At 33.9% G+C, this 27658-nt stretch overlaps 2 protein-coding genes across 3 annotated transcripts; both read left to right on the top strand.

Moving 5' to 3' along the window:
• The first annotated feature begins 928 nt into the window (after positions 1-928).
• On the top strand, positions 929-17538 carry LOC105565597 (adenylate kinase isoenzyme 5). Of its 2 annotated transcripts, none has more exons than XM_012018920.1 (12): positions 929-972; positions 8930-9498; positions 13359-13526; positions 13609-13719; positions 13942-14084; positions 14233-14415; positions 14540-14656; positions 14731-14887; positions 15366-15634; positions 15778-15942; positions 16194-16452; positions 16984-17538. In XM_012018920.1, exons 2-12 carry the CDS (start codon positions 9477-9479, stop codon positions 17229-17231), a joined length of 1842 nt encoding a protein of 613 aa, XP_011874310.1. In that variant the 5' UTR covers positions 929-972; positions 8930-9476; the 3' UTR covers positions 17232-17538. The 2 variants fall into 2 exon arrangements, with proteins under 2 accessions (XP_011874310.1, XP_011874309.1); XM_012018919.1 differs by lacking the exon at positions 929-972 and adding an exon at positions 7845-8259.
• Positions 17539-20170: 2632 nt separating this feature from the next.
• On the top strand, positions 20171-27382 carry LOC105565695 (insulin-degrading enzyme-like). The gene is made up of 9 exons (XM_012019103.1): positions 20171-20604; positions 22165-22671; positions 23746-23951; positions 24116-24358; positions 24699-25094; positions 25832-25941; positions 26027-26171; positions 26812-26922; positions 26999-27382. Exons 1-9 carry the CDS (start codon positions 20442-20444, stop codon positions 27152-27154), a joined length of 2037 nt encoding a protein of 678 aa, XP_011874493.1. The 5' UTR covers positions 20171-20441; the 3' UTR covers positions 27155-27382.
• Positions 27383-27658: the final 276 nt, after the last annotated feature.

Below are 27658 nucleotides of genomic sequence, written 5' to 3' on the forward strand. Positions count from 1 at the left end.
GTGCACACGTATTGGAAATGTGAACCGAATATTACCGAATCTCACCGGAAAGAGTCGAAGTCAGACGAGTGATCCCCTTAAGGCCTTCACACATAAAATTCCGTAAGGACGTAAAACGTAAGCGTAAGAAAATCAACAGGTTGGATTTGCTACTGCTTGCGTCATTGCCTTACGTTCTCGACTGTGATTGGTCGATTTTCTTATGCTTACGTTTTACGTCCTTACGGAATTTTATGTGTGAAGGCCTTTACCGCGATTATCAGTTACCCCTCGTAAAAGGGTCCGTCTATAGAAGTCTATGGCGCGTATGCACGATGCGCGTACAGGTTATACTGTGCTCCGCGCACCATAGAACCATAGGGAGAAACTTGAGAGCGGCCACGCGGGCGTTTTACTTGATACGATACCGTTTTCGCTCGGCTGATTCCAAATTCCAACGCCCTACGCTCATTTTCATTTTTGGAACTATTTCGCTACACCTACAGGCGATACACATTCTTTTGTTGCTGACATATAAATTATATGTGTGATTGCAGAATATAAAAATTTGCTGACAAGCTGGGGTTGTGCTCCTCTTGCCAACAAAATTTGTAGTAGATTGTTTCCGATAAACTTGGTTATCTATATATTTTATTATAACGTTTGTATTTTCTAGTTATAAATGAATCGATGCCTTTATTTTAGATTTGAATTAAATTTTTATTCGATAAACACAGACCAACTTGTAGAGGCCCTCCATCACTCCCGCCGAATTTTTCTCGGCGGTCTTCAAGTTGGTCTGTTCGCTCACATAACGAAAAATCAATAACTCCATTTTTATTGACATTTCATGCATACAGCACGGAACACAACCAAAACGTGCACATCTGCGTTATCTGCTTAGTGGACATTGGCTACGTAGTTCAAGTCCACAAAGGACGTATCGCGTTCGAGGATCAAACCGGACCGTGATAGCCCTCAGGCTTCTCTCAGGTATGATTTCAGAACTCGTTAGATTTTTGTCTAATAAATTAACAGAATTTCATCATTTACTGTAATTTTATCAATTTAAATGTAATTGCATCATATTGTGTAATACTTTGTCAAGAATATGGATCAAGGATGATGAATTAAGTTTCTCTTTGCAAAGTTGTAGGCAAGTTGCAAAAATTTTTTCATATAGATTCATATTTTTATATAATTGTATATATTTATTCATGTTCATGCGTGAAAAGGTTTGTACCGGGGTGTCGTGGAAACTTAACGATAAGTACATTTTTTTCGAGATTAAAAAGCACGATTATAAAAGCCATTAAGTACATACGTGTAGAAACAGAAATTTCCTAGCGGAAAACATTTCTAGAAATAACTACAAAAATTGACTTGAAACGGAAATTTGTAGAAATTTTTATATCTTCGTTGAAACAGCTTTTTTTGTAAAAATATCTACGAAATAGTACCACAAGTTACAATGTTCTCAAATGAAGAAATTATTGCAAGTAGTATTTCATGAAAGTGTACAATTTTGTAAAAATTAGTACAACACTTTACTAGTTGTAAAAATTTGAGAAGCAACAAAATCTCAAAGAATTAAAACATCTGCTTACTTGTAGAATATTACAAAAATGTGAACAAAAGTGTTCCAATTCTAGCATTTTCATGTTGATTTTTATAACAAATTTTTAATTTACGTAGAATTTCTTAGATTCTGGCAGTTATATTTAAATAGTTTTGTAGAATTTTGTAGAATTATTTCCGGCGGGGTTTTCCATTTAAAAAATTGAAATGATATGAGAAATTACACGTGACATATCGAGAAATATTTGTCAATCATTATTAGTTCGATTGAACGAATGCATGCGAGAAAACGGTCGTTGTGAAATATAGATATGAATGTTGAACAAGGATGGCCATGTCTTCTACTTTGACAAGATATGGAATTATGCAAGAAGCCGTGAGACATAACCGGCTGTATGTTAGCTGGCAAAGTAATTCATATTATATTTAATAAATGAGCCCGTTTCATTCAACAAAATAATTTATAGCGACATTTTTAAAAAGATCAAACACCTTGAAGGGTCGGTTTCACGCGCGTCGATTAACTGCTTGCTGGAGGTTAATCGATTCTCTGTCTTTTTTTAGCTAATAATATAGAAAAAAATAGGGAGTCAACTCTGCACGGTTAGCAGTTAGCCGATGTTTGTGAAACTATAAACCCTAGGCGAAAACTATTTAAAGGCAAACGAGGAAGAAATAACTTTTCCTCGTGCAACAGAATCGCTTATAATTTATTTCTGATAGAAAGGTATGCGTGATTAAATAGTTCCGTATGTTTGACAAATTAATTATGAGAATATTGACTTGTGTCCTACCGGTATAGTTTGATTTTAATTCCGGTTTAATTTAATTTCCCATCTTTTTCCCAACTCTAAGGCCCGGTTTCACCAACGTTGTGTAACTTTAAGCTTCGCTTAATTCGTTGTCTCCTTCCAACCTTGTACTTTCGAAAGAGACAAGCATGGGCGTTTAACCGGCAAGACAGATATCTCGCGCGATTCACACATGAAATCTGTACATGCAAAAATGAAAAAGCTCTAGCTAACTTGAAATTACTTCCCCATTGCGATAACAACGGACGATAATTGTTTCTTTAAACGATGTTCGTATTCGGATACATCTCGTATGGTCGCATTGAGTCTCTCGTCGCTTCGAGTACAATGTGTTGGCTGCAGCTTCTAAGTCGAAAGCGCCGAATAATACACAAAATATTGAATCGAGTGCGATTTCTTACAGAGACGAGAGGGCACCCGCCCTACTTCTTGCGTCGCCACCACTGATTTTACACATAGTCCGGTATCCAGAATCAGATCTTACATTCAAGATCGTCTTGAATTTATCCAAAGATGCTGTACAGAACATTTCATTGTCTACGGAGTATCGAAAGTTGATCTTAAGACAGTCTCGAATATAAGATCTGACCATGAATACCGGTCTATGTTGAGTGTTGGTGAGCTTTCAAGATTTCTGTTGGTTACATGGCACCCACCGACCTCAGACTGTTTTCATCTTTGACGGCTCTATAAGCCAATCTAGCCTAAAGGATAGATCGGACGGGAATATCAGAAGTCTTTCTGATTTCGTTTCTTTTCAAGGGCGTGTAAGAGTCACGGTTCGTTCTCACAGCTAAGGTCCGTGTTATGCGTTCTGTGTATATCAAAGGTTCTTGCTTTTTCTTTCTAACCTTCGACCCCATGGTCGTGAACAACTAAAACACAAATCCGTTTCCTTCAGTTGTACACCGAAGTTCAGAGTTTATTCAACTTTTATGATCATTTCAACTGCCAAAGACTTAAATTGTTTAGTAAAGAATGCTGCTCTGTAGTTGCAAAGATCTAGCTTCCTTTTCACTTTCACAGCCAAGATTGATCCTCGCGAAAGCTCTATCACGGAATTTCATGCATGTGGATTGAACTAGGTGAAACCGGGCCTTAGAACTAGAAAAAGGTAAAGAGAAAGTTAAACCGAGATCTGCATCGATTGGACGTTAACAAAATACGAAAGTCCTGATCTAAAAGTCGTTATATCGCAAAAAAATGTCTGATTTAGGAAATGTAATTAAAAAGGTAAAAAAGTAAAACAGAAAGAAACTCATCTAACGTACGAAGCGTTGCTTGAATTGATCTTTTTGCCATAAGTACATTTGTCACGTAAAGGGATGGGGGTAAATACGTAGCAAACTGTTAAGCTTACGTGAATGATATGCAAAATAAATACGAAATACGGATCCGTGACTTTTTAGAAATTGCCACGTTTATTCTATAATAAATAGCCGTATGTTATTATGAGCCATCAGTTTCTCGTTAAATTCCAATTAAATCGACGTACGTTTCTTCTTTCAGTCGGATATAGTACAGTGGGTTAGATAGCTTTATACAAGCATATAATTTCTTGAAACAGGACTGATAACAGGCATCCGTTAAATATTCATAGCAAGTCGATAGGTCTTACATTGCCAGCGCCTTGCGAACTTCGTACTAAAGTGATACCTTGAAAGTGACACTTATATACCTATCGAATAATTAATATTTATGTTTTGATTATGTTGGAGTGCACCCGGGAAAATGTTACATTAGGTAACGGCCCGCGGAGTGACTCGCAATTTAAAAAGAATGCAATTGTTACTGGGAACAGTTTTACATAATAAATCGGCCTTGTTAGGCCGATAAGCAGGCTTATGAATATTGCCGTTTGAAAATCGACTTATGAGCACGTACACGTATTAAGTGTAAAAACCGTAAAATTTTCACAAATTATATTACTTCCGCCGTTACAGTCATCAGCATAAAGATAATTGGTTCTAAAACTTCTACTAAGTTTCTATCAAGGTATAAAAAATATACTTCGGTATGCAATGTAAAAATATTCTCGGGCGCAAAAAATATAAATGTTACACAACAAATATCGTGACGCAATCCGTAAGTAGGGATGTTCAAGAGAGTAAAGTAAACTATTATTATACCTTGTTACAAAAACGCTCGTCGATATTACAATGACATTCATTCGTTAATAAAAGATTTTCAAATTAAGATATCTACGGGAAGTACATAATGCATATCGTAGATAGAATATGCTATTTTACGTATCGATTGGGATTTACTGCGTACTGGACGACATGTCCAGGAGACATTTCTGCCTAAATATAAGTATCTCGGTAAATATTAATAACTTTTTCTCGTTCTTTATTGTAGAGGAAAGTCCCCTGTTATGAGATAGAAACCTAATATAGCGAGGTTTCCGTTAAATTAATAGGCATCGTCAGTTGATTCTACCATGAATTTATTGCCCTTGGAGCGGGTCTGTTTAGTGGAAAATTGGATGTTGAAAACCTGCTATCTCATACTCTAATATGATAGCAGGTTTCTAAACTTATCTCATAATAGAGGACTTTTCTCTATTATCAATTTGCGTATCGAGATAATCAAGTTTTATGAAAGCCAAGAAATTGGAAGAAACAGGAAGAAATATGCATATAATAAAAATAAGAGCTGAAATTATTGAAATTAAAATTTACAATGTTTGAATAATTAAAACATTGAAGCTGTATACTGGTGTCACGTTTCTTACAATATTGACATAAAAATTAGTTTTAAACATGTGTCTAATATAGTATACGAAATACTTGATAAATTATTCAATTTGTGTGAACTTATTTTATTTTCATTAGCAAAATAACGGAAAAGATTTAATTTACATGAAAAAGATGATACGGTCCTTTTTGAAAAGAGAAAAAGAATACACTTTTGCAAATGTATTGATATATTTATGGCAAAAGTCCAATTACAATAAATTGAAATTAAAAATATAATAGAATTGCAAATTTTTCTATATTCTTTATTAAAAAAAATTTTTTTAATTAGAGTTTAATTTTATTTCCCATAATTAATTCATATATTGTTCAATAATATAATCACATTGTAGTAGCATGTATTATTTAGGTTCTTCTTTCTTTCCTTATCTATTGAGCTAAAAAGTTGAAGAACAGATCAAGAACAAGTTTTAAAATTCATACTAGAAACGCGAGTTTATACTCGGAGAGAATTTTCTCTTAAAACTTACCCTGAAAATCATGTAATCGTGGGACAACATGGTATTTTAAAGAACATTATGAGAGTTTTTGGAAATCTTACCATACATTTTATTAGTAATTATACTTATTGTTAGTACACGTTTTACTAGTAAAATGTATGGTAAAATTTCCAAAAGTTCTCATAACATTGTCCAAAATGACAAATTGTCCCACGATGACATGATTTTCAGGATAAATTTTAAGTGAAAATTCTCTCCGTGTATCCTTAACTCTATAGTTCAAACTGAAATTATACTATGCATGAAAAGTTAAGCTAATTGAAGATCCATTATATGATACCATAAATAATTATATGTATATCAACACATTCGCAGCCGTTGGCATAATTTTACGTCATTTCAAGATCTATAGCTAGTTGCGACTGACGTAATTTTACGTTATTTTAAAATCCGTAGATGGTTGTAGTTGACGTAATTTTACGTCATTTTGTATTTATAGAAAGACAGATGACTATGACAATCGTATTTACAAATGGTTACAAGCATGATGTACTATAAAGCAATTTTTTAATTTTTATTCCTATTTTGATGCTGGAATTCTGCAACAGCCTAGCTACAGATTTTTGTAAATTGCGGCTTGCAGTTCTAGGCCATGCGCTAGACTCGCCGGCTGAGAAAGTGATAAAATACAAAGTTTAGTAAAGCCAACAAAATTGACGTTTTTGTAGAATGACAAGACATTTTTGTAACAAGATAAAGTTTATAAAAACACAATTTGAACCAAAAGATTCAAGTATGACATTGTAACTTGCATTTGGGTTTAGATAATCCACAAATGGAGGCATTTAGACAGAATTTAGACATTTTTAAGCCGGTTTTGTCATAAATATATACCGTCTTGTTATGGTTCTCACGTGTGCTTCTCTATCGATTGTGAACCGGGAGTAATAAATTTCATATTAACCTCGTGTGTTAAATGCTCGACACGTCCTCATTCTTATTCCTACGTTAAAGTAGTATTGCTGCGCGCAGCTGTCGCAACCCCTAAGATATCCCACGAAAATATAAATGCGCATTGGCAATTTTACTAAGAAAAACGTGATTATTTTTCGATTAAAGTCTTACACCTAAGCGGAACGAGGAGTCGCGATGAAAGTTGTCGAAGTAACGTTGAAGTGGCGGTAAAGTGACATCGAATAATCATTTTGGAACCATTTCGACATTTTGTTCTGCCTGGGTAGGTATAGACTGCCGTCGGAAGGTGCAAGTGATTCATATTCGACTAACAATAAGTGAACTTTCATAATTATTCTACTTAGGGCGCCGCTAAATATTTGATATTAATTCGATCTAAGTTATTTGATGAAGAATACGGCGACAATGGACGTAAATTCATACGAGTAAAAGTAGAAAATTGATGAAAACTTTGCTCTTTCCTTCACTTCGGTTTTTATTCGCTTGATTCGTATATACAATTTTCTATCGAGTTTCGTATTTTATATTTACATTACATTGTATTTCGACGAGAGATAAATTATATCATTACCTGGTACAAAATTTTTTTCATATACAAAATATATTAATATGTATAATTATAATGTACAAATATGTATAAAATATGTCTATACGTGATTTCTTTCTCGTATCCTTGTCCGTTTATACAAGAAAAATAATAAGAATAATTAAGAAGAAAGTAATAATAAATACATAAGAATATAATTAAGTATAATAATATATAATTATACTAATAAAGAAAAATAATAAAAAAAATAATTAAGAAATGGAGAAATAATCTTAGGCATTGCTTTTCTTTTGCAAAAAATAAAATTGCAATTAAATACAATATTCTATATATATAATCGTATTTTGTACGATGGGCAATTTTTTCTCATTTCCTCAAACTTAGCTTTTTATAAGAAAAAAGTATCTTTATTATGTATTCTTATTAATTATTTTGCAATTCTTCGCATTATTTTTCCTATATATGCGAACAGAGATTATACGAGAGAAAAAAGACATACAGGCATGTTTTATATGTATATAATCACATACATATATATACTTTTTGTTTATAAAAAAGTTTGCCGGGCACTCTCGAGTCTGTAACTCGCATTTCATAATGTCACTCTCACCTGACCATCCCGCTCATCGAAGCCCTCCGTTCGAGAACAGTCGCGTCGGAAAGAACTTGACATTGAACCCCCACGTTACAACCCCTCACATGTCACACGCACATGATTTCACATGCACACACGATTACATACATACACACACACACATGCACACTCTGGTACAACTGTCCATTATCGCGACTGTATGTAAAGTTATACATGCACAAAACGTATAAAAGAATGGGCGCTTGCGCGACCGTATCCATGACGATCTGGTTCTTACCACGACCTCCATTCGTTCCCGACAAATCATTATGGCATTGTCGTGCGGAGAAAGCTCGTCGTAAAAGCTCCGCCGTGGAAACGTCGTGACTCAGAGCCGTTTACGTTGCCGCACGCGACACTTTGCGCCGGCACTTCCGGGTGAACGCGAGGGACGAAAGTTCGGGGGTGCACCATTCCTCTTCTTCAAGTTCCTACCAAGTGTTCTCGTGCTCGATCGGTGGCTCGGATGGTGGCGAGTTACTCCACTCGATAGGAACGTGGGAAGCGTGAGGATTTACTCATCGATCACTCAGCCACCGTGAGTCGCACTTACCGGGAGAGATCGATCGTTAATTGAAAGTTTCACGAAAGTCTTTCGAAAATCCTTCGATCTTCCGCGTTGTCGTTTCGAGGGATCGGCTCGATCTCTCGTTGCTGTTGAAACGTTCTCCGAATTGAGTAACGTTACATATTTATCCTGAATCAGCTTAAGTTACAAGCTCTTAAAACGCATAGATCTTGTCGCCGATGCCCTCTACCTTCCTTAAACACATGGGAATTTTAGAAAATTTTTTATAAAAATGCATTCCAGAAAGAGAAGAATGACTTGCACATGACTTATTGCTCGTTCAAGTTACTCGTTACTTTTCTTTATTCCGTTGCGAAAAGCGCTTTTACAAATTTATTTCCTTCGTTTTGAATTTTTCGAATAGATAATTATGAACATGCCAAGGATAGTTTTTTCTTTCTCAACAACTCTAAAATACATTCCTGCTAATTTCGCACTGAACAAAAGCTATCAAAATTATCCACTTCAAAAGTAACTTCTTGCCAAGGCAAAGATGCAATGTTATATTATACACTCGATAGAATATTGAAGTAGTCGCAAGTATAGAAAATAAGGACTTGTGACCAGAAAGTAAATGTTGGAAAAACACTCTTTCAAGATCGTACATCTTGAAGAACTAATAATAACTCATTGCTTTCAGAATGCTCATTAATCCACACAGTTGTCGTTCGAACGTAGTGCGTAAAATGTGACATTTGAAATTATTATACATTAACTGCAATTACCTGCAGTGGACTCGTCGGGTAAATTTCACGAAGCTCCAAACAACGTCGATGTGGACACTAGTCTTACTCGCTTTCGTTCTCAAGTGCCTGTTAAAGAAGCTACGCCGCATAGATCAAACGCGGATCAACGCGCGGGAAGCGACGCCTCCGTCATTAGGACGTCGCTTTGTAGGGGAGAAAATTAAGTCCCATGGATAAACGTTGAATCCGAAGAAACAAACCAGTGCACATTCGTCGAAGCCACTTCTGATTACCGGCCTACCAAAAAGTCGATTGCAAAAGTCATCGAGTGACAACACGTGGCACGAAGAAACATTCTTGTCTAATGTGAAAGTTTTCGTGAAGCTGTACATTGTAACTCTTCGGAACGTTGTATGTGTTGACGCGGGGATGAGTTTGTCTGCCGGAAGCATGTGAGTAAATGGCCGTAGAAGGATCGTGTCAGCCTTTGAACAGCTTACTATGGGCATCTGCCTGGACACTGGTTAGTATATCCATGAATAATCTATTTATTCTAACAGTCCAAGTTGGAGGGCTTTGTTTCATATAACGAGCGTCAACGAGCTCTTAGTTGTAAAAATCCAAGATATCTTAACCCTTTTTCTGTAACAGACTTTTAACAGTTCTTAAATTTGTTCCAAGTTGAATGGTACAATATCGCTACTTGGCTAGAAGCATGTGTTATTAAAATTTTAGAATTTTCTATAAGCATGTAACATAACAAATAATTGTAATGTTTCTCTTCTCATCTGCAAAGAAATGAGAAACATTCTCAAATAAAATGATTTCAAATTTAACTATTCACTCTGCATTACCAAAAGACAAGTTGCCACTCACAATCAGAAGCAGGATATTCCTGTTCAGAAATTTCGGGGCGACGGTTTAGGGTTCTTCTTAATAATTCGTAAAACTTACGTGTTTTTTTTATCACGCGTGTGAGAGCCGCGCGTGCGAGACCGCGCGGCATGCTAGTGATAAATAATTTTACTGTTTATCTTTAATTTCTATTGTGAGAGATAGATTTGCGCGAATGAAACGTTGTTGAGTCAATGTTTGCATTAAAGAATTAAACAAGTCTGCTATTTTGTGAAATCATCGGTATAATATTTATTTTGAACTGATTCTTATGTGACAGATTCAGACAAAACTGTTATTATTGCATAAATTTTTGGACTAAAGAGACAAGACAGTTATCTTATATTTGCCAATTCAGCACCAGTACTAGCGATATTCAGATGTCTAATGCACTTCTAAATAATTAAGGAAATTATGCAGTTAGATTTTTCGGAATTCTTAATATTTGGGAAAGTATTATAAAGTAAAATAACGTTTTACACATACAACCTTTTGTTTAATGTATCATGATGAATGTTTGAATATCTCAGGTGTGCTGGTTCTTTTATGGTAGATCCTTAATTTCATTGGTAAATCGAATGTTTGTCGTTGACGCAACTCGAGTTTTTTCACGGCCCTTCCTTGAGATTTTTTTGTTAAGGCCTGTATCCACGATTTCCTATTTCAAATCTTGATGAAAAATCACTTCATCACTACATTATAATATCTATTGTCCTGAATATACTTGAAATAACATTTCAATTTCACTACTTTTTCATGACAATATATTTGGTCGTCTTTCTTGTGTTTTATTCGAGTATGCGTTTTACGTAGAAATACTATTTTTGTTAATTAATTCTTTCCCAAAAATTTCACATAAAAGTTGCTAACAGATTTAACCGAAAAGCCTCGTAATTAAGAATGGAAAATACATTTGGTACTGTTTCTTTATATTTTCAGTATTTTGTTGTAGGTGAATTTTTTCCAAATAATTTGTCACAGTTGTATTAATCGATGTTCATTTGTTCTTTCACTCATTATCGTTCTCTCACTCAGTAGCATTGCATTACTAGTAAGCGTGAAAAAGCTAGAGAATAATACGCATTAGGAGAGAAGGCGTCTGCTTCTGCTCTTACCTTTTCCATATCAACTGGTGCAATCGCAGAAAGAAAGCATTTGTCTCTCTATTGTCCTATGCTGATTTCACGCCTTCAACGAGAACGATCAGTTTATCTATGCAAGTCAACGGTTAGCGCACCTAGTTAATTCCACTTCTTCCATTATGCCACAAGTAATCGTTGAATTCTCGCGATATATCTACAGAACAAACGCGCTCGATGCAAGACGCGTAACAAGATGTCTATGATTATCGCAAATGCATTATCGCGATCGATATTATAGAAGTGACATTGTCGTAAAGTAAAAAGTTGTTTTTTTTTTCATCATAGTAAACTTATGCCATGAAATATACGCGATTCACATCGATGGACACATATCAATTTAATATTATTGTTGCTATTGTTGCTTAAATAAAGGGGCACACTTTCTTATATATTACAAAACTCATTGGCAATTTAATTAATTTGTAATTTCAATTTTAACTCTAAATATCAACTGTCTTAAATATTTATGTCGATCGAAGTTTACAAGCAATATTAACATGAAAATTATGATAATTTTTTTATTTTAATCAAAAATTCTTAATTACAAATATTTTTTCCAATCAAATCAATATTTTTTTATTTGTCTAACTTCTTGTAAGAATAATAAAAGTAATTATATTTCTGAGAAAATATTCTGTTAGTGCCGATCGACAGTCAGAAACAATTTTTAATATCGTCAATGTTTTCTTTAACGTTATGTTTGTCTTTTACAAAAATGCAGAAAATTGTATTTGTCTCTTACTATGTTGTAATGGAGAAGAGATGCTCTATTAAAAACACGATGTAATATCAAGATAAACAATATAAAATTGTAATATTTTAAACAATCTTTTTTACTGAAGTGTCAAATGAGATTGTTATTTGTTACTATGCGTGCTTTTGTATATTAATGAATATGATGTTTAACATGCGTTAATTTAACTTTTTCTCCAAAATACACGTTTCAAATATACTTGCCTCCGAAACACTTGTAATTTAACGTAATTTTATTTTGTGATTCCCAGACTAATAGATATAAAGATTGAGATGATTAATTTAATTCTATCACTAAATTTGTAATTCTATTGGCATTTTGTATAGCGAGTATCGATTCAGTATTCTCTTATAATTTGAATTTTGCACAAGATCAGATTGAACATAATGAGTTGGAAAGCCTCGAGTTATCCATCATAGATATCTACATGGTTGTTCTGTCCTCACAAAAATTATATTATAATAGTGTATAAGTGATGGCATTAGCCCGCGTCGTTAAATTACATGATATTATCGTTTGTACGCGACAACTTTTTCACACTTTTTGTACCGATAGAAATACTAAAATTATACGAAAATTAAACAAATACTCAATTATGCGATTATTGAAGATTGTAAACACCGGCATTTGATTCAAATCAAAGCAATTACTTGATATTACATGCATTGCATGTAATAAATAATACAGCAATGAAATAATGTATATTTAATGCTTTTGACTTCTACGTAGAATCTTCGGTTTCGTCACGCAACCATGACGAGGTAGATGTGAATATATTGTACAGTGAGTTCAATAAAATGTAGTAAGAATGAGATAATCTCTCATAAAGATTAAAATTTAATAAAAAAATAGATTAAACTTTTTTGGATAAAAATTAATAATGTATGCATTTTAATGTTGAAACAATCAGATTGAAATAATATTATGCGTTGTCGAATACATTTTAGTAGACTATTAATTAAATTAAAAAAGTACAACGTTATATTTAATAAATCAATCTATGATTATTTAATTTGCTGAAGTTATGTATAAACACAAAGATTATTTCAATACGAAGATCATTTTTATATTTTGTATTCTTTATATTTTTTGCATTTTTATATTTTTCAAGTCTTTGAAAATACTTTTAGCATGACATTTATTCAGTGCTCAACACTTTTAACATTTTATTTTCGTTGTCAATTCAAATGCTGCATCGAGTTTTTGCTATTAAAAAACCCATTAAAAAATCTTGAATCTTGTAAATGTTTCTAAAAAATTAACCGATAAAGAGATGTAAAAAGTTCACATGCTGACAGTATTAAAAGAGCTTATGATTTTAATTTTATACAAATAATTCTCAACATTTTCAACATTTCTGATTCTCCTTACAACCTTCTCGATAGCCTATCGACATGATCTTGATATATGACACAAAGCCGTCAACGACATGCATCATTTACAATTATGCTTACATATTCGTTAAAATGATAACAAAATTTATTTACTTATTTAACAATTAGACTTCTTGGTCTTTAATTAATTCGCAAACGGGTAAATTCGTTATTTGTGTGTTCAAACATAATACGTTATAAAGTGGTAAATGCGTTTCAGATCAACAAAATGGATCGCAGATGTTCGAGGAAAACGATGCTCGAGCTACAGGAAGATGGCGAGGCGAGGCTGGCCTTTTGGCGACTCCACCGGATGGACATTTCCCGAAACAAAATGTTGGCCCAGTTAAATTTGAAATACCCAAAATTCCCGTTATATTCGTACTCGGTTAGTGTTGATTATTTGTCACGAGGTTTCGAATTAAATCGCACATTAAGATTTTCAATGCGTACTACAAATCATTTTGTAGGAGGGCCCGGTAGCGGCAAGGTGACATATTGCGACAATTTGATACAAGAGAAGAAAGGTATAACGCATATCAACATGATGGATCTTCTTCAGCAGTACGCACTGGGAAATGGTTCGTATTTTCTTCTTATTTTATAAGCACAGATATATAAAATTTTAATATTCGACGTGTACGTAATATAAACCGGCAGTCAGATTTAGTTGCGACTCGTGTGATTTCTAAAAACATATACATTCTATTTCAATTATTTCTGCAATTAAATAATAACGTTTGTAAACAAGTAATTTTTATCTTCTTACGACGTGTCATACATTTCAATTGTTTTTTATGTAGATATGCAAGATTTTGGGCAACTTAGTAGCAAAACTGTCACAGAAGTGCTTATGCTCGAGATGAAAATGTCACCGGGAGCCAAGGTCTTTCTTGTAAGCGGATATCCGCGAAATATGCGCGATGTGGTGGAGTACGCTGAAAAAGTGAGTGTCTCACTCCTCTTTTTTCAATACAGATATTTATTTATTTCACAGAACGTTTACATCTCCAATTTGGTTTAGCGGCGACCAGTATTCGGACAATGGAGGGTCGGTAAGACAACAGTCTAAATGCGTGTAATATTTGTTGTAGATAAAAATCGTTAACGGCGTCATTCTCGTGTCGTGGAGGCAGGAAGTGTTGGAGAGACAGATTGACTTCGGTGCGCAACTTGGCCACGTTATTATCGGATTAGCTAGAATGGAATTGCACAATTTTTATAGGAATGTGATGCCAGTTGCGGAATATTTTGATCAAAGCGGAATGTTACTTGAGGTAATTAACGTGTGTGTGTGTGTTCGTAAAATTACGAAATAAATCGCGTACTGAATTACGTATAATCTCAATACTGATTGAACTGATTGATTTCTAATTGAATTCAAATTGTACTATCATGCAGATAAATGGTGAACGCAATCCGAGTGAGGTCTACGTTAGTTTTCGAGATGCCGTCCTAAGAATTCTCGGGATGTCAAGCGGTGAAATTCAGGGTATACCGCAATCTTTAGAAGCCGAGGTAAGATTAAAATTTCAATCGCAATTTTTAATCCTTGATAACGCATCGCTGCACTGCGCCATGTCGTATTTCAGGTCGAAGTGGAAAGGAGGAAAGAATCGATCACGGGTACGCCGTTACCGCAACAAGTTGTAGAAAATGATAGGATACCACCTCCAGTATTGATAGAAAACACACCGAAAACCGTTAACAAACCGAGAAAAGGATTGCCAGCATTTATTTGGGTTATAGGTACATTTTATTTCAACGAATACGCATGCACCTGCACACATGATACGCGTACTGATACTTAAAGTGATTCAAAACAAGCGTCGACCCTCGAAATGTCTTCCTGGCTTGATTTTAAGACACTTTTCTTCCTGTTTAAAATTCTTTACCAATTCGTCAAAACCACAGGAAGCCAAGCGCGCTGGAACATAATTAAACGGATCTCTTGAAACTCTCTACAACTTATACATATAATTAAAAAGGAACGCGTTGTTTACGAGATATTTAACTGTCCCGAAACATTTTCACCATTCTGTGCATTTATATTTCACAAAAATCTGGTGCAAATTGAGACCGTTAAGTTATAAAAAGTAAAACTATTAAATTGTTCCATTATTTTCTGTATTTTCTTTCTTATCTCGCCAACTGCCCTCTCTAAGAAAGAGAACAAACTTATTTACATTGCACAACATTTTGGGTAATATAATGTCGTGTATATTAGGTGGACCAGGAAGTAACAAGGCGGCTCTCTGCACCGAAGCCGTCAGTAATATGCCAGGTTGGCAGCATATAAGTATTGGAGAATTGTTGAGAACGATGGCATCGTCTAATATGATTGTGAACGACGCAATTGTTTCGGGCGAAATGGTCCCCCATGATATCGTGATGCAGCTTGTAGAGCAACAGATTCTTTTGAATCGAGACTCGGATGGCATCGTCATAGACGGATATCCAAGGGACTTGAATCAAGTACAGGAGTTTCAGACTAAGGTAAGTAGAATTGCCTGCGTTGCATTGTAGCGCTTCAGTCACAAATTACGCCTGCCATAATTTGCTTGATTGATTCTGCAACTTCTTGTCCACCTGATGAATATCGCTTAATAAATTGATGAGCTGCAACATATTATTAATAGTATGGGCAAGAACCACCGCTGGTGCTGCTTGACTGTTCTAAACTACAACTCGGGAGAGGAAGACTGGACGACAGTGTTTCGGCATTTAGGAAAAGATTGGAGCTCTTTCGCGAGGTGTCCCTTCCAATGTTGAAAACGCTGGACAGCGATAATCGATTAACAATTGTACGTAATAAATAACTGGGTTGCGACGAAACACGGACTAATTGAAATGAGTTTTGAATTAGCACTAGTAGAAAATTTATTAAAGATTGTTATAATATAAAGATATAAAATCGTTTAGAATAGAGGCGCCAGGGGAATACAAAGATACGGTTGCATAGTAAAAATAATATACGTTTGTGAAATGGTTCTATTTTTAGGTATAATTTATTTCTTCCCTCACAGTTAATAATCAGTTGTTATCTTTCAAATAGGTGGACGGTGATACGGATGTGCCTAGTGTGCAGCAGGATTTTGCCGCTGCATTATATCAATTAATGCGTCGAGCACGACGCAAAGAAGAAGGAAGTCTACGCGATTCGAATTCACCCGCAATCAAGAGGCACCCAAACGGGATACATGCCTCGAATGAACGTGCCATACCTAATGGCAATGCCAAATCGACAATCAACGGTGTATCTAATCATGTTGGAAAGATAGCCGATGCAACAAAAAACGGAATTGTTGCTCAAGGTAAATAATTGTTGTATTTGCTCGGTGTGAAATTAATTTTCTTCATTTTTAAGACCCGCTACTGTAGTAGGCGTTTCTCAATTTAAGATTAATTGTTGTCCTCTAAATTTCTTTATTGCTAGACAAATAAGAAAGAATCAGTAAATGGATTAGACTCAACAAGTGAAGGAGCGATCACGCAAATTTTTCGAAACCTAGCAATTACTTAACAACATTAATATGATAGAGGAAAGTTCCCTATTTGTGAGACAGGCTCCTAATATGATATAGCGGAGTTTCTGCTAAATTAATAGGCATCGTTTTGTTGGTTTCACCATGAATTTATTTTATTGCCCTTGGAGTGAAATCTGTTTAGCGGAAAATTGATTATTGGATCGTGTAATCGTCGCGAAAAAAGATTTGTGGTTGAATTTAGACGGTGAAAACCTACTATCTCATATTAGAGGACTTTCCTCTAACAATAATTAAGAAACGCGTGATTGTATCTTGTTGATTGTTAATAATGTATTTCGACGTTTCTCGTCTTCTTAGGGGTAGGTACCATCTCTAATGGTATGTTAAACAATATGAAGCATATTCAACAGAACGGTCATGTTTATCAAAACGGCATCGCGAACGGAACGGCGCATATGCTGCAGAACGGTGTAGCGCATTTAGCCAACGGCATTGTATCCGGCAACAATAAAATAGCACCCGCGATACACAACTATTTGCCAAAAGATCCCATCAGGAAAATGTACAACGAGGTCGAAGGTTATCAGCAGAATCTTCACATGTGAACGTAATGTCAACTGATCTTTTTTAATGTTGTTGAACAATTTCAATTGTTAACGTTGCGTGAAAGGCTATACGGATTATGTGTTGGAACTTTCAATTGCATCGATAACTTTGATAATTAGCTATCGTAATGTCTTTCGATACATCGTGCCTTAAAAAGAAAGATACGACTTAAACAGTTAATCCGTCCACGCATCCGCTGTAAACGGCCAAAAGTGAAGTCGTAATTGAAAACATATCACGGATAATATTTTTTTTCATCGATTTTAAAATATTAAGGATACCTGAAAAAATTTTTTTAGATAAAATATACATAAATATACACAGCTATATATAAAATATGTCCGTATATTTTCTTTCTCTTGTACAATTTCTATCTATATATTGGAAAAATAATAAGAAATATAATTGGATAATTATTAAAATTATTTAAAAATGTTATAAATAAGAATATCATTATTATAAATACAAAATATCAAATAATTAAAATAATGACTTCTACATATAAAGTAAAATGGCAATTAGATTGTGCAATGTTTTATATATAATTGTACAAAGAATATCTGAATAAGAAGTGTAAGATTTGAATTACGTGCCATTTTCGTTATGTTAGTTTTTGAAAGCTGATATTTTATTGCCATCTGAAGACATGACAAATTGGAATACGATTCAACGAGACGTTTTTATTTTACCACTTATAGTCACGTATATTTCATATACTGTTACTATATGTATATGTATATGATTTCATATGGGTATATTTTCCTCATTTCCCTAAACTTTTTATGAAAACGCAATGCGATAATTAATTTTTAATTATTTTCTTATGATTTTTCTAGTATATGCAAACAGAGATTATGCAAAAGAAAAAATACATATGGACATGTTTTATACATATATAATTGTATACGTTTATGAAAAATTTTTTACCGAGTATGTAATACAATATCCAAAGTTGCATTTCTGTTGTCCTCCCGATATTACATGTGTAACAATGATTCCTTAATTATTTTATTCATATGCACAAGTAAATAATTTGTTTCACACTTTTTTCCAAACAATTAATTCGTAAGAATAAGCGATGCCTCTTATTTTCCTAGCAAGCGATACCTTTCTTAAATTTTATAAATATTTAATTTTGTCCGACATACATATGTTTATATATGTATACGTTTTACGATTACCGGATAATATTTCAATAGCGTATGGAGTTATAGATTCGAGAATCCTAATATAAAAACGTCGAAGTCACGACAGTTTGGATTTGTAAGCTATCAGGGTTGATTAATAATGTCACATAGAGCTCACGTGCGCAGGCCCGCAATTGTACTTATACTGCATATTGTACTTATATCGTATTTATATTATTCATAATTGTATTTATATGCGATTTGTCAATGATAATTTAGAACGATATAATCATCAGTCGCACGTTACGCGAAACAAGTCTAATTTTTACTACCTTACGATAAAAATGCGAAATTTCGTTTGGTGTATCGTGCGATTAGTGAACATGTTTTATCTCAGTTCATGTTAACAGACTAGTATGAATTGTCAAGAGACACATCGTGTCTCGCAGCAAATAGCAAGACGTACTGTGTATTTAATAAGCGATCTAATCAATAGTACCTCAGATCTCAATAAAAATTGGACTAATCGATTTTGCAATAGACTTAAGGGGAAGAGGGAATACTGCAAAATCATGGAGCAATATTACTTATCTTTATGTTCTTTTTCTCTCTCATCGTTGGATATTTATTCATATATGTATGTATATTCACATCGTTCATATTTTTCATTATTTTAAAAATGTGAATGGTTATAAATCTTGATCGATACTCTTCTGCTGAATAAGCTCTTTATAACTTTTAATTCTAATTTTAAAAATCCCCTTTTTCGTTATTTTAATTACTCGTCATTTTTTATTAAATTATAATTCTTTATAATAGAACGACCAAATTACATTCCATTCTTCTCTAGAGAGTTTGAAAGGATTATAAAAACGAGTTCGGTTTTTGCCAAGAACAAAGTGCACAAAGATCGAAAAATAATCTAGGAGAATGCTTTAAAGTAGTTTTCATTGCTATTTGATATTAGAACCTCACGTTTTTTGCAATATCTTTTTATTTGTCCTCCTTTCCTTTGTCTATTTCAAACCAAGTTTACAAGTAGTGGGATTGACGTAGTTGGATTTTTGATCAATACGTCGAGATATATTGAAGATTGTACAAAAGATTATTTTGAAAAATAAAATAAAACTGAAAGTGTTATATTCGCTCGTGTTTATTACGTCATATATGTATTGTATAATGCTCTTTTCCAGTTTGTGTCAACTAATACGTTTATTGTTCATATGAAACACTAATCCGTTTCCAGTGACATTTAGCCAACTCTATTATCATTTAGCTAACATAATATCTTTCCTGAACTGCGGTTGAAATATTGCCTGAAAGGGTTTTCAATATTTCAACGGTATCTCAGTTCCAAGAGGAAATTTTTTTGAGTTCCCGAAGTTCTGAAGTGGCCACTTCTGTTTTAAAAATATTCTCGAGAGTTTAAAAAGAATCTGTTTTTATGTCACCAATTCTGAGCTCTCCTTCGGATACAAAATAAATTCCTTGTATATTTGAAACAATTTAAATTTATTTTCGTAAGAAATCAAATGGTGTACTTATGGAATTCTTTTTGAGTTCATAACGATTACCTGTACTGTTTGGAATAATATAATTGTAGATGTTTTACCGATGAATTGCTCGAGCCATAGATTCGACGTATAGCTTACGTTCCAAATCTTTCTTCTCCGAAGAAAACTTTACTCGATGGCCAATCGAAAACCTTTTCGAGCGTTTCCAATTGCTTCCGACCCATGTCGCAGGAAAACTTTTCCCCGTTTCGGAACGTAGCCATAGTATAGGCATAGATAAAGGCATAGCATATCTATATATTCTATATCTGTGACTCGTATACGTACACATACGATAGTCGGTCGAGAAGAGTTTTCCGCGCGCTTCAATGCGTTTGTTCAATTTTAAAAGATAACGTTCCGTATTTTCTGAGTCCTTATACGTGGGATTTAGACCTGCGTGTTTACCTACATTCTTCCACGTGTAAATAGACTGGCAAGTCAACCCTAAAATCTCAGTGTTCGCTCTACGATAAACTCGAGTCATTCTGTTTCCCGATACCACAGCATACGCCATACCTAGTTCATCATGGAAAACATCATGGAAAACAACGTAGAAGAGCAGGAGATATGGAGGCCGGAAAATGATAAGAGACTCTATCAAGGATTAAGGCTCGCCAATGAAATGAATGTGGTTCTAATACACGATCCAGAGGTCGAGATTGCAGCCGCAGCGTTGAATATCAATATCGGTAATTTATTATATTATTATTGCGTCATTTCATATCTACGTGGATAGTTCTGAAACTTCAACGAAAAACCCAATTCTTTTCAAAGTAAAGCTATAGAGAAATGGAAAAGAGAGAAACTTTGTGCACCTCTTAACAATACTTTTATTTATTTATATGCTTTATTTCCCCGCAATTCCATCTTTTTCATAAATACCTCAATGTATCCGCTAATTGCGATTACACTTCTATTTCGAATAATTTATTTCCTGCATAAATCGATTCTTCCCGTCCTCTGTACACATGAAAGTATTAAAGTAGTTGTTTCGCGACAGCGATGCTCAAAAGTTTCTTCTATATAGAGAAACCAGCACTCAATTATTACAATTATATTGTAATAATTGACCTGCATGTTCCGTCAATGTCGGTTAGTGTAGACAGTCTCATTTAAAACGCATGTTTCAATATTTTGTCGTGTCGGTGCCGGTCCGTGTCGTTGCCGGAACGTGACGGTCCGTGTCATATAGTCTGAATCGACCTTTATACATAATATAAAATAGATTCGAAAGATTATAGTTTGAGGCGACTGTGCAGTCCTGGAGCGTGTGTAGTAGAAAAGTTTTCTGCATGAGAAGAAAAGAGAAGAGGGAAAAAAGAACTGCACAGTTTTTCCTCAGAGAATTTCTGGAATGTGTATGGGTATCTTTGGCTCGTCCATACGACAAGGCGTAAGGCTCAGGCGCAGGAGAATTGTTCCCGATCGTAGGGTCGTGGCGCAGCGGCGCAAACAAAGTAAAACAATTTTATTTCCAACGCCTGTGCCTACGCTCTTGCCCCGTGCCTTACGCCTTTTGTCGTGTAGACGTGGCTTTACACTAGACTCATGTCTACTACATAATTCTTCCCGTTTTTCAGCTTTAACTATTTATATCGTTGAAACGGAACGATCGATAATTTTGATTTTTTTTCCCCCAGTTATTCGCTCTATTTTGCTTTATAATATATTTGTTTCTCATACGAAGCTTACTCACCGTTAAGTTTAAAAATAATATACTGCGCCATCGTTTGCGTTTGCAAACCCAAATATTAATCACGAGACACGGTAGTGTCTCGCGCCAAGTAATTATAAGCGAAGTATAAGCAACAATATTTTAACACATAATAATATGTGTAACTAATGCTTCACGTGTAATAATATTACTACGAACTATATGTTACGTGTAATAATATTTTTAACGTGTTTTACACGTAATATTTCGTGTAACATAGCAAACTTTAGCATTTTTCTTTTTAGAACTTTGGGACTGGCAATTTTAATTTAATTAGTCTTATTTTGCGCGTATTAAAAAATGTAACGAATAAACTGTAAAAATTTGAAACAATTCTCACATAAATAATTTTACGAAATAACTACCTTGAGCTAAATAAATAATGAATATGCATACAAAGCAGAGTAAGTAAATATGACAATTTCAAAGATCATCGATCTAACATAATGCCGATATACAGATTAAATATATTTCAATTGGCGTTTTTGCGTTATGTGATTATTTGACATGCAAGTAACGTGTGATTTTACGGCAGGTTCTGCGATCGAGATCAAGATGGGTCATCCAGCAGGATTGGCGCGCCTGTTTCAGCGTATACTCTATCTGTCAGACAGACAACCGCAACCGAAATCTTTCAATAACTTCGTGAAAAGACACAATGGCGAGGTCGACGCCGAAACGCGGACAAGTTGCGCCGATTATTACTTCAATATAAATTCGAGCCACTTGAAAGACGCTTTGGGTTATTTCGCTAAATTTTTTTGTGAACAAGCACCTTCTTGCAGCCACCTCACAATTGAAAGCGAATATAATGTTATACTCAAGATCGAAGAAACGAATAAATTACACGATGAGTGGAAGTTGCCTAAATTTATTAAGTACATAAGATTTAACCATGAGAGTAAAGCGAGCGACAAGTGGCGTGAATACGAGCCAGAAAAGTCGTTGACAGAGGAACCTGCGATTGACACAAAGATGTTGGAAAAGTTTTATAAAGATTATTATTATTCTGAGGACATGACTCTGTGCGTCCTTGGCAAAGGTATAATGATCATTTCGACTAACAAGTATAGGATACTCCAAATTCTTACTTTTCACCTACATTTCGTTTTCAATTTACAGTATCCGAATGTGAATCGAATAAATAATTATTCTCAAATACATAATTAATATAATATAAAATGATCTATCTGTACTTTGTTAACTGTATTTATTTATGAGATTTTAAGACAATTATATATCATTTTGCTGTCTTGAGTCTTCTTGGTTTCTAAAAGTTTCAGTTTTCAAAATTGAATAATTACAATGCTACTTAATGATAAAATTAATAATACTAATAACGGTAATTTCGTGTTATCGTAAATGGTGTATAATATTAACAAACATTAATAGATTACACGCATCTTGGTAAATGTGTATGTTGATATCCGGAGGAATACAAGGTCATTTCTATATTAAACGGTTACCTCACTAATGAACATTATGTACTAAACAGTTACCTCGCTAATAAATTTTAGATTTATCTACGAGTATTTTATCATTAATAAGAAACGAAGTAAAATTACTTAATCAATATTATCCATTTGCGAAGGTATTTACGAATACAAGTATATTTTACTCAATACGTACACTGAGAAAAAACATCGAATAAACCAATTAAATAGTGTTTCCGATGGTTAATTCTTCCGATTAAATTACGGTTACATCCGATGAGATTTATCCAATGATATATCCATTTGTTATTATGTAATTGGATTACCCGATTGTATTTAATCGGGCATTTGTCTCGGTGTATAATTCAACGTCAATTTTTCTCCACGTATCAGACATTTTTATTACAAATTTTTGAATTTTCGATTATAAATTATTTTCTGAAAAAAAACCTCAACATAGACATCTATTAAGTTACGTTTTGTTTGAAATTTAATGAGAAATACAATATCTCTTTTCATTTGTGATTCGGAAATTTATTTCTCAACGGGTTTTTTTACCTTCAATACTTTATAACTTAAACCAATGGCCTATAATAGCACTTTATGCAAACAATTAATTAATTTTGATCATAATAAATTAATGTAAAGCCTGTTCCATGCTAAAGAGTACGTTTCATATTTAGAGAGCTTAGATGAACTCAAAGAGATGGTAGTGGAATTCTTCAGTCCAGTGAGGGAACGGACCATACCTGATTCGGAAATTTTCCCACAAGTAACAATGGCTCCACCATCGTTTGTGCATAAAATATATTACGTTCCAAACAAAGATTGTAATCAGCTACACTTGGTAGCCCATCCCGTATACTATAATACAAGAATACCCAATGTGGTAAGATAATTGATTCCCTCTTCAACATTGTGAATATTATATTTCAGCATATCATCATACACTTTTATCGTTAAATTACCATTGATGTTATATACAATATTATGTAATTGTAATTTTAGTCGTACGTCTCGATTTTACGTATCTTGTTTCTCTTTTTGTCGTAGCCCGATATTTTCGCCTATTTGTTAAAATATAACGGAGAAAAATCATTATTATCGGTTTTGAAAGCCAAAGGCTGGGCCACTTCTATTGGGGCTGGACTACTCACCGAAATACATCGCGTCTTCCTTGTCACTATCGATCTAACTGAGAAAGGTCTCGATCACGTCGACGAAGTTGTGACATTGTTCTTTGAATACGTTCATATGCTAAGAAAGGAAAATAACGACTACAAACGAATTGTCAACGTACGTGACATTGATGAGATGTCGTCTATTTTAAATCTATTATAAATTATGCCACCGTAACCGATGCAATGATTACTCGTGGAGAAATGATTAAATGGAGTGAAAAAGAGAGACAAATTCGGGTGAGCGCGGTAACGTGCCATGAAACAGATTAAAATTTCAAATTGTTTCATTAGATTTGGCGATTAATCGAGGAAGAAATTCATCTTTTTCTCATTTGTTCATTTCACTTCATAAGGATCGTTGATTGTATTGCATATCTTTCTTGTGCGAACAATATTTTCCACTGTTATGCGTAACGTCTGAAATTGTGCGCATCTGAGGTATTATAACTTTACAGGAATATAAGAAGATACAGGAGCTACAGTTATACTTCGAAGAGAAAAAGTTATTTCCTAAATATGTGAGGCTTTACGCCCATCAGATAATGTGCGGACGGCCGAAGAAGCATGTCCTACGCGAAAAACCTATCCCCCTCAAATGGCACATAGAAGCCATGCAATGTGTATTCGAACCTTTCTTACCACCACTACGTTTGAGCATATATGTCGCTTCGCAGAAGTACAAGACTCTCACAGACAAGTCATGTGACTACTATGAATACAAGATAGAGAGGGTACCGTCAAAAACGTACGCCAGATGGATTGAGGATAATAATACCCTTTCAAAAATATTTAAATTTCCATCTTGCAATGAATTTATACCGACGGATATTAACATAAAGGAAACAGATGAGGTAATTGAAAACGATTCTCGCTATCATTAATATCGGCCAAGCGTGATATAAAGCCTCTCGAAAATTTAATGAAAATTGATGTATTGTGATACTATTGAGATACGCCGAATAGTAAAGCACGGGAATATGTAAAAATAAAATATTTCACATATATTTTATTTTTACATATTCAACATAGTAGCTGGATATGTTACAGAATGAGTCAGTGTGTGCGGATTAATTCACACAGTTTCACACAGTACGTTTCTAAATGTGATACAGGAAAAAAAGTAGACGATTTTTGACAGAAAAACGAGCTACCAACGCAAAATTCATATTTCTCTTCTGATTATATCACGGGATTTCAATCGCACGCAGTATTTTGGTATTGTTTAGCTTTTCCGAGAAAATTTACTTCGAAAACAGGAATATTAATCAAATCGACAATAGCTTCAGTTTGCTAAACTTGGGCGGAACATTTTTTCTACTATTTTACAGCATTCATCAGAATATTAAACTGAAAAATATAAAATTTCCACTCGGAAAGAATCTCTAAATAAATCTCTCAGTCGATTATCTTTAATTGCTTCTTTTGCCAATTGTTCGGGTCATTTAATTTTTAGCGTGTCGTGCTAGAAAAAGATTAATTCTACATTTTCAACTTATTTTCGCTGAATATAATTTCTTGCCTGTATAACGAGATATTACTCGCATGCAATATTTCTACAACGCGCATATTAATAGCAGGATTTTTACAGGCAGAAAAGCATATCAGAATCATCAAAAAAACGAAGTTATTAACATTTTGGCACAAGAAAGATGACGAGTTCAAGGAGCCAAAGGCTACTATGATATTTCATTTTATCAAGTACGCTAAGCTTAAGTAACAATTATTCTTCTGGCAGTTGAACAATGTCACATTATGTCATATTATCGTAATTGCATTTTTACAGTCCAGTTGTCTATGTGGATACCATAAACGCTAATCTCGCATTGATGTTTATCCGGATTATTAATGAATCTCTCAGTGAGTGTGCATACGCCGCTGCTTTAGTTGGTTTGCACTGGGAGTTTTCTACCACCAACAAAGGAATACAAGTGAGTGCCGATCGTAAAGACGATAATAATGATATCTATGTATTATAAGAGTTATTAGATATCGTATATACGACTATATAATTAAACAAAATTGGGTATATAGTTGCATATATCAATAGAGAAAGAAATTGTACAAGAAACAAAATTACATTAAATGTCTTATAAGTTATGTAAAATTGTGTAAAGCAAATCTCAGTAAATTTGTATAGTAGAAATGTAGTTCTTTTTACTTTCTATAAGATTATAGACAATGTAAATTTGAACGTCGCAATGTGTTATTTCATCGTGCACTCAAATGTACATTGTGCTGATAAACTCTGCATTTCTTAGATTTTACTTGAATACAGTTTTCCTATTCTCATGCAGAATTGTTTATTCAAATAAAGAGCTCTCTTACATTCGCGACCAAAACTTCTTTTCTCATTTGTCGTCTATTACTCGATGGTTTCGTCCAGTTCTTCGCGCGAGTATATTTTCTTTAATTATTGAAACCGTATAACGATATAGGAATTTTCTATTCGGTTTAACCAGATCTACACTTAAAAAGTGGCAATTACCAGATACCTAGTGTATTATGTACGTATGTATACATATGTTGTATAAATAGAGAATTTACTTAAGATATGGATTCTTTCTGCAGCTTAAGATACATGGTTTTGACAATAAACTGCCCAACCTGGTGGAAAAGATATTCGACCAAATAATAAACTTCGAAGTAGAAATAAACAAATTTGAAGCCCATAGGCAAAATGTACGTACAATAGATATCAAAGTTTTTGTTTAAATTAAATCGCAGCTTTACTAATATTAATTTTGTTCGCTTACAGAATATAGATATCAACAAGAAGGAACTTCAAGAATTCCAAGAAAGTTCGCCTCATCGACAGGTACAACATTATCTTTCGGTTATATTAAGCAATAACATGTGGCAGAGGGAAGATATATTAAAATCAAGTTCTGGTAAGTACAGAAAAGAAGATTGATTAATACCATACATACATTTTTCTTTAATAAAAAAGACGTTGTACTTATAATGATAATAATCTTCTGTTTAAGAAAAATGCTTTCTCTTGTAACTTTTTTTTAAACATTTGATTGCATTACTTCATTTATGAGCAACATAAAAGTAATTAAGAAGAATTAGAAATGTAACAAAATTTAAAGTACAAGCACTTTTTACAAGTTGTTACAAATAACATCAACATGAGAACATTTACAACAAAAGTTCAAAATTTGTAGTCACTTTTATGTCACAGTACAAATTTTATCATAATTATCTATGTAAATTTGGTATAACGAAGTATATGAAGCCAATTAATGTATTAACAGATGCGACATAAAAGAAGTCCATTTTACGCTGAGTTTTTGTTGTCCTATGTAAATAAATTTTGATTAACTACACATTTTAATATCGATTTATACTACTGGTCTACTGCAGTGCAAATTTTAACGTTGCACGAAAAGCATATGGTCATATTTTTCAAATC

The sequence above is a fragment of the Vollenhovia emeryi genome, unplaced genomic scaffold, assembly GCF_000949405.1.
Source record: "Vollenhovia emeryi isolate VEMERY1.0 unplaced genomic scaffold, V.emery_V1.0 DF939150.1, whole genome shotgun sequence".
Lineage (NCBI taxonomy): Eukaryota > Metazoa > Arthropoda > Insecta > Hymenoptera > Formicidae > Vollenhovia > Vollenhovia emeryi.